The 14185-nt window shown below is 37.2% G+C and overlaps 1 protein-coding gene across 2 annotated transcripts in view; it reads right to left on the bottom strand.

Moving 5' to 3' along the window:
- Nucleotides 1–938: 938 nt before the first annotated feature.
- Nucleotides 939–14185, bottom strand: part of CD47 (CD47 molecule) — a 44013-nt gene continuing 30766 nt past the window's right edge. Inside the window, exons 4-11 of one of the 2 annotated variants that reach the window (XM_039477285.2) lie at nt 13930–14037; nt 12630–12722; nt 11386–11478; nt 10505–10597; nt 5099–5130; nt 3743–3767; nt 3086–3118; nt 939–1151 (exon numbers count right to left, since the gene is read on the bottom strand). In XM_039477285.2, the coding sequence (XP_039333219.1) occupies nt 1147–1151; nt 3086–3118; nt 3743–3767; nt 5099–5130; nt 10505–10597; nt 11386–11478; nt 12630–12722; nt 13930–14037 (482 nt within the window). In that variant the 3' untranslated portion in view covers nt 939–1146. Of the gene's footprint in view, nt 1152–3085; nt 3119–3742; nt 3768–5098; nt 5131–6699; nt 7396–10504; nt 10598–11385; nt 11479–12629; nt 12723–13929; nt 14038–14185 lie in introns of those variants that run through there. The other variant, XM_074404415.1, reaches the window with a different exon arrangement.

Genomic DNA, 14185 nt, shown 5'->3' with positions numbered 1-14185 from the left:
GAGGAAATGTGGGTTCTGTTTACTTTTCAATCATAGGGAAGGGGAGTACGAGGCAGGACTACAGGAGGAAGGTGATGAGCGTTTATCATGCAACATAGATACAACAGTAATAAACCCCGTTCAAGGGCTGGCCTTTGGGCCTGATGGTGACACACACTTTGTTGCCATGCAGGAGACTCATAGTTCAAATTTCAATCTTGCTTTTTCATGCCCCAGATCAGAAAAGAAGTGAAGAAACACTGTAGATTTTTGCCTTCAAACCAGAGGAAGGGAATACATATGTTACAACCATAGCTATTTTTGCTGAAAAGTGTGAACACAGTGCTCTGAGAACAAGTCTGGCTCCTTCCTGCAACTGGTGCTACCGTGTCACTAGACCATGTTCAAAGAGGAGAAAAGGTGCTACATCTTGTACAGCAGAAGCAAGGAACAGCAGGATAAGACAGGGCTTCAAGGGGTTATGTGAATAAAAGGAAAACATATCCATCAATAAAGGTACCTGAAATCTGGGAAGGACCCGTTACACTGTTTGCTGAAGGGGAAATGTGTGAATGGCAACCCCCAAGAATGAGGACCACTATCTCCATCAATATCACATCACACGGAGATGGTATACAAGATGCTCCCAACCAAATTCCTGCCTGTACTTAACTTATTATTCCCTTGACCCAGAAGTGGCAGAGGCATCTCAGCTAATGCCGTAACTGCCCAAAGCTGCTGTGAACCTGAGTTGGCAAAGGTTTGATGGAAGCCACAGGTATCTCTGGGTAATCACCAGGGAAGTGCTAAGTAATTATCACCCTGAGCCAATTTAAACTGGTTACCTAGAGGCCAGAGGCCCTAGGACCTGAAAGGCATCATTCTTGGAAACTGTCCATTCTACTTTTGCCCCTAATAAAAATGATAACAAAAACTGGATCTCAATTGGGCACACAACATAGATCATAATTCTTTTATTAACTAAATTACAGCTGCTTTGAATAAAAACTTAACTAACAATCACGTAAGGGTCTCATATGTGACAACCAGTTACTTTTCTTGTTTCTTCTTCCCAACAGTGAATCATCAAGGCCATGGTGCTTAAACACAAGTGTATTCCTTTCACGTCTTACTACTCTCCAAATCAGAGTCCACACTTCAGTTCAGTTATTCTGGAAAATTGAAAAATGAACACACAATCACTGTTTGTGTCTATTTTCTATCCATTAAAAAGCTGATGCATTAAAAAAAAAATAGTTTCAGATATACAGTACCTAAAAATTAAGAAAATACATCTGCAAAGGTCAGAGATATCAACCAGGCAAATCACTAGCCTTTTTAATTTCTGTAAGAAAAAGGCCAGTGCTAAATGAAAGTAAAAAATCAACACAGTCTGATAATCTCTGTTTGCTGGGTTGGCTGAGGAAAAGCCAGGAGATGTTGATTTTTCAAAGCAAAAAGACATTGATCCTAGAATAATATTCTATCATATTCACTTTGGATCTCCACCATTCATTTAATGTAAGTAAAATAAACATCTGATCAGCAGTAGATGAAAGGGAAAAATGGTACTGACTCTGATCCCTAGGAAAGCACCTTGAACCTCGTTCACTGACAAGGCAGACACACTGTGAGCAATGGGCAGCTGTCAGTGGGAAGTACCCACCAGACAGACATTTTGAAAACAAATTCTGATCAGCTGAATATTAGCAAAATTAAGGGAATCTCGCAGATCATTGTCGATTTCATCGCAAATATTCGACGGAAGACTGTTTTACACTATTTCTGGATGCAGGAGTTCAAAAAAGTCATGTCTTAAGAGAAATTAACAAAGGAAGAGGCACTCAAGATTTTGAGACTGCTTTCCTGAAAATGGAGAAAAGTTTAGTTTCTTCATACAACTACAGAACAAGGACAGCAATAAGGAAAAGGAAAGGACACTGCAATAAAATCATAGAGGACATCAGAATGTGACCACGTAGGACAAGCCATGCCATGCCACAGTTCCGGGAACAAACCACACCACAATTCCTGGTACCAGTTCTTTTTTTTTTTTTTTTTTTTTAACGTCTTGTAATTTATTCCTGTGAACTATAGAGTTCTTAGGAGGCTAATGGTTTATATAACAAACATGCTTTTAAAGGCTGTGACACAAACATACAAAAGCGGGATCACTCTGTGACACCATGTTGAATATACATTGTTTTAAACTTTGTTCACCAATGCATGTTTGGAGTGTTTTTAATCTTATGCAAATGTTAATGGCACTTGGGGGAATATAGCTTCCTGAGTTAAATGCTGCACTTTGCTACAGAAGTGGGCAGGTAAGGTCACAGACTTTAAAACAGCAAAATACAAAGCAAACTATGTACATGACTGAAGAATGATTATAAATGTCAAATGTAAGAAGAAATTTTTGATAAGATAAAAACATATAGTTACTAAACCCCAACAAAACTGAGGGATCATAGTATGTTAAGGTAAAACCAAAATGAATGCTTGCAGCACTCAATATCTCAAACCTATGTATCTTTAAGAACAAATATGTCTTTGAAATACTCAGTAAAGATTAAAAGTTGATAGCCCAGAGTCCTTATATATATACCAAAAAAAAGCAAAAGCTGAGGATGAAACACCTCTCTCTCTCTCTCTCTCTCACCATCTCCCAAAAGGTTAGAGCCAAGCTCCTGGTTGGAAAAGCGTCCCCATGGGTTAAATGCAACAAAATCACCAACACAAGCATAAAAGAAACTCCATCTAAATGATAAAGATTTGTGCCAGATTGTTTATCTGTCTTATAAAAGGCATTTTAAAGTTATAGTCACCAGGCACTGAATCTGAAAAACATTTTACAAAAAGTGGCAATTTCTCTTTGCTGGGAGCCATATGACTGAAGCCTGATTTGTGATACCCTATAGCTTTTATAGTAGTAGTTTTGCAATTTTTAGCAAAGTACATTTAAGTTTTATACATCAAGAAATGAGAACCTTTATCATTTCATAGTGTTCCTTTTACTAAAAAAGAGCCACATTTTCAAGAAGCTTTTTTGTTTTCCAGTGTCAATGTTTTAACCGATCTAAAATTATTAAGTGCATTTTATACTTACCATCATTCATCATTCCTTTTGATTCTTTAAATGCTAGAAATTAGTAACAAGCCAAGCAGGCAGTTAGTAAGGTTCCACAGTTAGAAATCATTTCTAAATAAACAAGTACGCAATGATGCGCTAACTAGTCTACAACTCTACAGCCAAATCAATTGTAAAGCTATCATTTTACTATATAGCCTTTCTGTGGATCATACCGACAGCATTCACAAAGCAAATAGACTCAGTTGGGAAATCAGATCTAGGTTTACAAAGAAAGAAAGTGAGATGTTTTGATCTTACTCTGTGGCAACAGCCTGTATCTTCTAAAATTTGTAGATCAGAAATTGGAAGTAACTGGGATCCTTCTCTACTAAGGGGTGTCATGCTTCATCTCAGCCAGTTACCAAAGGGCAACGATTCCCTTGCCCCAATATCACTTGGTTAAGGTAAGCAGCTATTTAGACACAGAACAGTTCATATTTCCCACAGGTGAGAATATTATAAAAGCAGTACTCGTAATTCTTGTTGAATAATCAAGAGTAGAGATGTCAAGGCAGGAAGAAACAAGAAAAAAACCTAGATTCTTCCTAAGGCATAGATGGGGCCTTCTAACTAGACTGTGGGCAAGTTCAAATTATGATCTGGTAAGGGATTAAGAGTGAAACAACCACATACCATTAAGGGGTTCCTCTACAGCTTTCTGAAAAATATTTAAAATATATTTACATAGAAATATAATTTATGTTATATCCTTTTATACTAAAACTTATATAGGCTAATATTTAAACTATGTAGCACGCAGTAAATCCTACAGCCACAAACAAACAAACGAAAACTAAATAAGGCTATAAATGTTAAAGCAAAGCTTTCCAAGTCTGGTTAATAGTTTAATAATAACTGTATTATTCTCTTAAATTTTTTTTTTCTAAACAGAATTTCCCACTTCATCCCTCTCAGCCCAAGGAAGTCTAACTTCTAAAAATATTCAAGTACAAGCATAAATAGCGACAACAAAATAAGTAATACAGTGAAGAGGTGGGAGTAAAACAGAATCATCTTTCAGCCTCGCAAGTTGAACTCAGTAACCAGGAAAGAAAACGTGTTGGGATTTACGGGTCCAGCTGAGTTGCTGGCCTCTTGTGACCAATGTGGCTATGGCGCTAATGTTTCTAGAATATACCCCTGTTGTAGACATACATGCCCATCCCGCCTGCCCTTCAGGCACACTGAGGCTTGTCAGGCTTAGAAGCGTATGTGGCCTCCACCTCCTGCCACAGACATGAGACTCTCTTTGACATTCCAGATAAATCTATCATCACTCCATTATAGGAAGCTAAGTACAATATAATCCTTTTCCAGAGCTTATCTCCCCAAAATAGCTCTTGGGCCTGTCCCCGTGATAAGTCTATGTTTATAAATATGTTTTTCTCTTCATTTATGCCCTCTTAAAATTACTCCTTTCTTGGAATTTTCTCAGATGGTTTAATAAGGTATCTAAGGTACAGTGAAAACTTAAGCACAGTTTTAAGGAAAAAAAATGTTGATAAAACATTTGTATGGGAGGGGATCGAATCACTACTCCGAATAGATGTTTTCAGCAATATTTACATTTATTTTATAGATTATAATTTTTAATGAACTCAATTTAATATAAATTTCGCCTCCTCATTTTTATTCTTGAAGTTGTCATTCTGTGTATGCACATTCAATGACTCTAACCGATGTGATATATTGGAATCAGCTTCCTTCTGATTGCAGAGATAATATAGCTATTATTCCCGCTTTCCAGTTCTGGGTGTGAGAAGTCAGTACAATCTTAAGAAATCATTTATTCCATCGCATTGATACTAAAATGACCAAACACAGGTTTCAAAACAGAAATGGACCCATTCATGCAATGGTCATGCAATGACTTCAACATTCTCTTCATTGATGTGACATTAAATAGATTGCAAAATATCTCAATTACCAATTTCTCAATATAATCCCTCAAATGATCATTCACAATTCATTTAATATGCTTTAACTTACCCTAGGAGGTTGTATAGTCTTCTGATTGGAAGCTGATATAAATAACAAATAAGAATATAAATTTAATAAATGAAATAAACTAAGGCAATGGGTAATGTTTAATTTTAAGATAAAATGTTCAGGGCTAAAACTAAAGGTGCCAGAGATGTTGGTGTAAGAGTTCCAGCTCTGATAATCTATTCAAACATGGTGAATCTTCCTGATTATATACACTGATTTGAAAAATGAAGCAAATAACCCACCTACATCAAATAATAAACACATTCTCTCGTTTGTTCATGCCGTCTTCCCCCTAATCAGCCACTTGTTACACTGCTTGGTAGGAAAATGCTGTCATCGACGTAACCCTACCATGGGCTCTCCATCCGCCTTCCTCTAGCTAGCCAGAGTCTGGACAGAATGTGCTAGAACTTGTCCCCCCTACTCCATCTCCCTTAGCTCACTGCTCCTGTTTCTTACAGCTCAGTCTCTCTCTGCACACCACCCCCTGGGTCTTTCCAGTTTCAAAGCTCCAAATAGCTAATAAACTAAAGAAAATATTCAGATAGTTCAGAGTATTCCTCTACGTGTTTCTTCTTAGCTTTCTGAGTTGCCTTTTTCACTGCTTCTAAATGGATGCATTAATGAAGATGAAGGAATATAGGACATGAAAAAAAGTGACAAAAGGGAAAAGAATACTCTAGTTGGGTAGGAAAGAAGAGGTATCTTCCTTATAAAAAACAAATGAGAAGGCTGGCCGTGGTGGCTCACGCTTGTAATCCCAGCACTTTGGGAGGCCACGGCACGTGGATTTCTTGAGCTCAGGAGTTCGATACCAGCCTGGGAAACACGATGAAACCTTGTCTCTCCCAAAAATACAAAACTTAGCTGGTGTGGTGGTCATACCTGTAGCCCCAGCTACTTGGGAGGCTGAGGTGGGAGGACCACCCTCTAACTGGGAGGCAGAGGCTGCAGTGAGCTGGGGTTGTGCCACTGCACTCCATCCTGGGTGACAGAAGGAGACTCTATCTCAAAAAAAAAAAAAAAAAAAACCTCAAGAAAACAAATGAGGAGGCTGCAAGCAGCTAAAGCAAGTCCTAAATACGGAATCATATTCCTACAGATGGAAAAGGTAGAACAGAAGCATTCCATGAAGCACTGGGCTGGAGGGGGATCCTACTGAACAGAGAGGTCCACTCCCCTGAGAGCTGGACTAGATGACAGCACTGGCTTTTCTCAGCAGCAGATGGGGGCCCGCCTCCAGGACTGCTCTGTGTTCCTTACTATTTATTCACCACCACTGCACACCCGCACTCTGTCAAGCTTCCAAAGCTGGCAGGGAAAAGGGTGGGTCCTGACCCAAGGAAAGCCGGTCTGTGCACTAGCCAAAAGCTAGTGAGTCTTTCTCAAACAGGAAAAATGGCAACGGACTGGACTGACAAGTTTCTCCCTGCCACTGGACTCTAAGGAGAAACAGAAAAAAAGACCAGAAAGTTGGCGGTGGGAAGGGAAAGTGAAAACGGAACAGAAAGGCAGCAAGGACGAGCTCAAAGCTGTGGGTGAGAAAAGTGGTCTGTGAGAAGACAGGAATAGGATAAAAAATAGGGGCGCAAAGGAGAGGAGGCGCTAACTAGCTAATAGGCAAAGAATCCAAGACCGAAGAACTCAGTAACTATAACTGACAGGAGCATCATCTTACTCTTGCTGCTGAGAGGGCCACATGATGCTTCAGTTCTTAGAGATGGAACGGATCCTTCCAGTGCCTAGACTATATACTGTCCCATTCCTGTGAGGCCATGTTACCTATCTGAGCTCATAGGAGTCCGGTCTCTGTTAGTGCCATGGGCAGCTTTAAATAAACCTCCCTTACTGTGGAGGCACCTGGGGGAGTGATTTGGTCCTTACATCCAAACAAGAAGCCAACCTTTCTGTAAAGCGGAATGCAGTAAAACGGGTTGTGATGCACCACATTTAGCAGCCTCCCCAATAAACCAAGCAGAAATACAGAGCTTTATTTGGGAACATCGAGATAGTGACATGTATCTACAACTGACTTCGACTAAACCATGCATTGTATCTATGTTCTACAAAGAAAAAGAGAACTAAAAAGCTATCTAGTTTTCTGATGGTAATATGAAAGGTCAGAGAAAAGGTTTTAGAGTTACGTTTTTGAGCTCATACATTTATTTATCAGAATAAACATTGTCAGGGGTGGTGGCACAGGCATGCAGTGCCAGCTATTTGGGAGGCTGAGGTGGGTGCATCCCTTGAGCCCCGGAGCTTGAGGCCAGGCTGGGCAACATAATGAGATCCTGTCTCTAAAAACAAAACAAAACAAAATAGGATATTACTAACTGCCAAGTGACTCCTTTCCTCCCTAATAATGTGTAAAGATTAGCTTCTAGTTCTGAACCTCAGATCCAAGGGATGTCACATTTGGCCAGCCCATTCGGAAAAAACAGATCTATGAAGAATGGTACTTCAAAGAGACATCAGTCAGTTGTGATCCCTCTAAACATTTTTAAATCAAACAGTGTAGAAGTTAATCTCACCTGAGTTAATTCTCTCAAATATGGATATAACCCATGTGACAAAAGAGTGATTATAATTAAGCTTCTATTACCATGAGCCTAAGACATTGACAGCCATATATCTATATATATATGTATATATATTTTACCACAAGCCTTAAGCATTCCATATGAGCTTACTTGCAGTACGTCTTGATTTGTTCTTCTCTCCCTGAAACATCTGACTACATCCATAAATCTATTTCCAGGGTTTACATTTTTCAGAAGCATTTTTTTCTACTGATGCCAAATTTACCTCTCCTTAAACTGAACAAGAAAATATCTATATATGAATTTATATCTACACATAGATATAAATTCTACCTATATATTCTGCATCTGCATCATTCTAAAATATCTGGGTACAAATCAATCTTGATTTGTACCAAAACACTATATGACTTTATATTGAACTAACTGATAATGGCTCTAAGAAATGAGTAAGTATCGACCCTTATAATTACATAAACGTTCTGTACAAACAACAAGCCCAACTTTAGTGAGTTTTGTTAGTTTCTTGTAATCTTTTCTGTGCTTTCACATTAAGTTATTGTGACCAGTCCCTTGTCTTATCTTATAAAATTGAAACGCTTCCAATAAAAGAAAAAAATCCAACAGTTTAAAAAGTTAAAGAATAGAAAGTGAACGTCACTTTCACAGAAAGTTGTAGAAAGTGAAAGTCCTACTCTTTAAAATAATAATTAAGGCTACAAATTTAAAGTTGGAAATAAAAAATATAAAAGTTAAAAATCTCATAGCAACATTAACTTCTTCTTGAAGAGAAAGCTTGGATTTTTGACTATCTGAGGATTTTGTTGCATTTTAGTCAAAACACAATCATTTGGCTTTTCTAAAACAGAACATGTGCAATGAGTAAAAATTATTTTGGAGACACTTAAAGTTAACTTCCTAATACAAATGCTCAAATTTGCAACCTTAATGTTACATAGATTCAGATTTACATAGTCAGATTATATAAACAAATCATATGAATGTTCCTCCTAGTCTACCAGGTTATCTAAAGAGCAACTTTCCTGTACCTTGTCTCTTCTTGCCTTTCAACTGACCGTAGGTGTCCCTCTGAACTCTGGCATCAGACAAGTTGATTCAAAAAGTTAATTTAGGATGCTATCAATAAAACTGCACTAAATTTAAACATATAGCATAAATTTTAGCATATAGCATACTTACATGGTAATCTATGACAAAGAAAAAATAATTTGGGGTACTTGTCAGGATCTGAGTCAATATCAGAACAGTGACGGGGCAGTGCAGTGATTTCACAGCCTTCTTCGGAATGTAAGTGATGGAGAAGGCAGGAGAGTGAGGTTAAGGGGATGGCAGATAGACAATGCTTAGTCCACTCAAGGCATTGTTGTCAGACCTGCTGGCAACCGTACTGAAGAATCATTCTCTGCTAGATATGGAAAGGATGGGAAGGCATGGGAATAAAACGGAGGACAACCCAGACAGTGAGGAAAAAATAAGACAGCGCTGCCCATCAGCCAAAGGCATCTAATACTAGAGTTGTGCGGATACGGCAAATCACACACTAGTCTCAGACATTCGTGGGAGCAACAACACCAGGAGTGTCATCTTCAAGAACCAGACACATGGTGATTGGAAGATGTAACAAAAATAGAATACGCATCAACATTCAAGATGTTCACTGTAGGTACCACATGAATTCCATTGGGCTTTAGATATCTCATTGTATTTCATGGAGTTATGTGGTATGAAATTAGAAAATCTTACTGAGCAACACCTAGGACTTATGAACTCATATGTTAAAGACAGGTAGATTTTGGAAATATTTTAATTATGTATCTAATAAGCATTAATTAAAGAAAGACACAGAACACATGATAGAATTGAATTCAATTATCAATCACCAAGAACCAAAGTTCAGCAATAAAGGCAACTTTTTCAAAGTACTATGTAAGTCATATGAGAAACTATTTGACTATAACAATTCAAGGTTTGTATTAATTTTTAGAAACATAGGAAGTTTACTTAAAACAAAGTAGAAACACTATTTTTTAACTCCATTAATTTATAACTTCTGATTATTTTGATAGATGGTTAAGGGTTGCTTTATTTCATAAATTTAAAAATAGCATTTTTTTTAAAAAGGGAACTAATATAAATTAGATTATTGAAAACATCTTGAACTTAGATAAGATAACATGAGTTTCAGGCACAATTAAAAATATCTCTCTGTGTGCACACATCTCAATAAAAAATAAGAATTTATGCAGAAACCTGTTACTTGAAAAGTGGCACATTAAATAGAAAAGTTAGAAAAAATGAAATGAATTCCATACTTATTAATAATTGATTTTAAAAGGAGTAAAAGCCTAAATTTTAAAACTCAATGTTTTCATTATATTGGTTTTAACTAGATCTGTTTTAAAGTCGTGCATTAGAGGTTACTGCTCTTTAAATTAACAGAAGTGATAGATGTTTAATTTCAATTCCTATCTAGGGGTGTCTATATCTCCAAGAAAAAAGAACAAGTGACAGGCAGGTCTCTGCAGGACATATCACAGGAATACTGGAACAACTGACAATCCTTTTCTATTACTTAAAATTGATCCTCAAAGATCGGGTCCCCTTTTACTTAGTATAAAAAGATACACATTCTAAAATACATAAAGCCATATTCTTTTAAACTAGTTTGTAACCCAAATTTTTCATTAATCCTATATGTCTTCTGCCCTCTTTAATTACCCTCAAATCATTCCAATTGTATTTTCTCATTTTTGGTCCTAAACTGGGAAGATCAAACTAAAAAGCATTTTCTAAGTGATATATCTGAAATTCCTGGCATAGGCTAATGAAAATAAGATTGACTTACCCACAAATTTCATATAAACTAGTCCAAGTAATTGTGCTAGAGCTAAGATACTCAAACCTGAAATCAGAAGAGGGCCATGCATTGGTATACACGCTGTAAAAACAAATAAAATTCTGTATTAGAAATGCATATGAAATAACTCATTTAAAAAAACAACAGTAATAATCTCAAGTTTTAAAAGAGTAATTATTCTAATGATCAAAACCCACAAATCATCCATATTTGTTTATTATTAACTTAGCCAGTAAAATGATTACAAATTATCATAAGAACAAAGCCCTCCTTTGTATAGCACATACCTTAACATATCAAGAAATGAGGACTAGTGTTTCAAGTCTAAGGCTCCAACCAGTTGGGGCCCAGTTATTTTAAGAGTTCCTCCAGAAATACAAGCCTATCAGATTGGGTGCTAGAACAATCAGCCACCAAGCCACATATACAGTCAATATCCTTGTAGCAAGGAGTAAAGCACTATTCACACTGGGGTAAACTGGAAGTTTAAAAAGAATAGCTCAGAATACTAAATGCTGTCAAGTATATGAATAAACAAAAACTCTCATTTATTGGTGGTGATAATGCAAAATGGTACAGCCATTTTGATACAGGGAGTTTGACAGTGTATTACAAAATTAAACATACTTTTAACATACAATCCAGCAACTGCTCTCCTTGGTATCTGCCCAAATGGAATTGAAAACTTATGTCCACACAAAAATAGGTATGTGAATGTACTTTCCATTCAATTTTGCCATGCACTAAAAACTGCACACACAAAAAAATCAAGTCTATATATTTTTTAAAAGAGAGAAAGAAAAAGACAAAGGAAGAAGAGCTCTGTCCAAGAGTAACCCATAGTAGGTCTACAGAAAGGTGACTCTTACCCGCAATACAGAGACTCAGTCCAACCACAGCAAGGACATAGGCTATCACCTGAATAACCAATATGGCAATGACGAAGGAGGTTAATCCAAAGGCTGGAAGAAGGAAAAGGATGTAACAGAAGTGTGTTGAGCTTATTTAAGAAACAATCACTTCCACCTGCATTTGGCATAATCAGGGATCTCCTAAGACCAAAGACTGACTCTGGAGTTCACAGTTTGATGGTAGGTATTAGTTCAGTGATCTAACCCTTCCACACGACTAGTCAGCTCCAAATTCACACATTCAGCAGCCTTTAATTTTCACAGTCAGCTAAGCTGGACTCGCAGTTTTTATCCTAAATCTTAGAACAATGCTGCTTTTACCACACTTGTGCATTTTACAGTATGAATGGCTATTATGAATGGCTTCTCCACATGCACACAGAATTGCTCTTGTTGAGAGAATCATTATGCAAATATGTGACTGGAAACATCTTACTCTCTATCTTGTACATCTCTAGATCTGTCATTTCATAACAAACTAATACCTTTCCAATGTACAATAAGCCAGGGATAGGCTCTAAGACCAAGTGTTAAATGTGACTCTTTAATAATAATAACTAAATATGGTAGTGATCTACTTTCAAAATGCAATGAAAATGATACTGACTATAGTTTGGATACCCATACCATCTTTTAAAACTACACTGTTAAGGTTTGCCAATAATAAAAACAAATATGGGGAGCCGCAGTGGCTCAGGCCAGTTTTCCTGGTGCCGGAAGAGGCAAGGTTATGTGTTCGAGGCCAGCCTGGGCAACATAAGAACCTCTAACTCATTAAAAATAAAAATAAAAACAAATATGTTTCTACTATCTATGATTCATAATTCCATTTCATAGAACCAGTCTTAATGAAGAAGCAGAAGCTTAGCAAAAGAAGAGAAAGACTGTGTTTAACAGCTACTTTTAACTTCAAAAAACTGAAATGAGAATATAAAAATAATCATTAAGAAATTATATGGCATAATTTAAAATTATGCTGATTGGCATTAAATACATATGAAATAACTTTTTACAAAATAGCTGACGTAGAATAACCTTAAAATTAACATGAATGGGAAAATGTCACTAAGAATAACATGAAAAATCTTTTAATAAACCAACTTTTATTGAATTGTAAAAAAACTATGAGTATTTTCACCAAAACTGCTGTTTTTTTCAATGAAAAAAGTAGGCAAAATCATACTGTAACAACAAATACTCACCTGTACTAAACACATAGTAGTGAAGTAATATTAATATCCCTGTAGAAGTCACAATTAAACCAAGTCCAGTAGCATTCTTTAATGAATATTCACCTGTTAATAAATCAAAACATTTAAAATATTTTCTTACATACTTCCTAATCTTTAGGAAGTTAAATTTAATTTTTTAAATGTACGAATCTAAATTCTACTCCTAACAACTGTGAAAGTTTTAAAAATACACATATCCCCGAAAACCTCGCAATAATCAAAAAATTAGTGACTATTTTTTGATTATTTACGACCAAACATAAGACATCTAAATTTCAACACTGAAATTTCAACATGCTGAAACCTTGAGTTGGCTCTGCCTCCTCCTGAACTAGCTTACAGAATTCCAGACGAGAAATTGTGTATTCACCTTTTACCATTCCCTTCATTCGCTGTATTCAGTATGTCCCAAAGTCAAATCAATTGGTCTTTTAAGTTGCCTTCTGAATCCACCTCCTTCCTCCCGCTGTCCTCACTAACTTCAGATACAAAGAGAGCTGCCAAGCCCACGTTCCTAAACATTACACCTGTATTACATTCTTCTCCAGAAACGATGGCGTGCTATCGTTATCAGGCTGAGTCCCAGCCTTCCTTTATATGTGCTCCATATCCTCATTTGCCACTCACATTCCCATCTCCCAAGAGCAACTGCCAATTTCCACAGACTTGATTCCCACAGTCACTTCACTTTCACGTCTTGGCCAGTGAAGTCTGCCTCTGTAGTGAGTTGAATGATAACCCTAAAGTTATTTCTACCTCCTAATCCCTAAAACCTGTGACTATTACCTAAGGCAGCAAAAGATATGATGAAGTTAAGAATCTGAAGGGAGGAGCTTACTCTGGATTATAGGGGTGGGCTCTAATTCCAAAGATAATGTCCTCCTAAGAGAGAGGCTGAGAGAGATTTAACAAAAATAACACAGGCAAAGACACACAGGAAGGAGGAGGCAATGTGGCCAGATAAGCAGAGGGTGGAGTTATGCTACCACAAACTAAGGAATGATAAGCACTGTCATTCTTTAGCAAATTCTAGAAGCTAGAAGAGGCAAGAAATTGATTTTTCCCTAGAGCCCTGAGAGGAAGTGTGACCCTGATGACATCCTGATTTCAGACCTACAGCCTCCAGAGTGGTGAGGAAATTTCTATCGTTGTAAGCCACCCAGTTTGTGGTCATCTGTTCCAACAGCACTAGGAAACTAGTGCATCCCTCCTCACCAGGGAACACACTCATCCACCTCCTGTGTTCCGGCCTAGGAACGGAACATCTTACCTGGGACGAAAAGAATGGCTCCAACAATGACAATGACAGTGATCGTCAGTCCAGCAACAAGCAAAGCGATCGTTTTCTCATCCATACCACCAGATCTATATTTAAGTGCTTAAAACAGAAAAAACAAAGAATTACATAAACTCAATCACAAGTGAAGCCATTTTAATAACTTGTAAGGTACACAGACAAACTGACTAAAGTACTATAATGTGATAACTTCTGAGGAACGACTCCTTCGTATCGCCAAGTCAGCCCA

The sequence above is a fragment of the Saimiri boliviensis genome, chromosome 8 (genome assembly GCF_048565385.1).
Source record: "Saimiri boliviensis isolate mSaiBol1 chromosome 8, mSaiBol1.pri, whole genome shotgun sequence".
NCBI classification, from domain to species: Eukaryota; Metazoa; Chordata; class Mammalia; order Primates; family Cebidae; genus Saimiri; species Saimiri boliviensis.
This window is presented reverse-complemented; position numbering and strand designations above follow the sequence as displayed.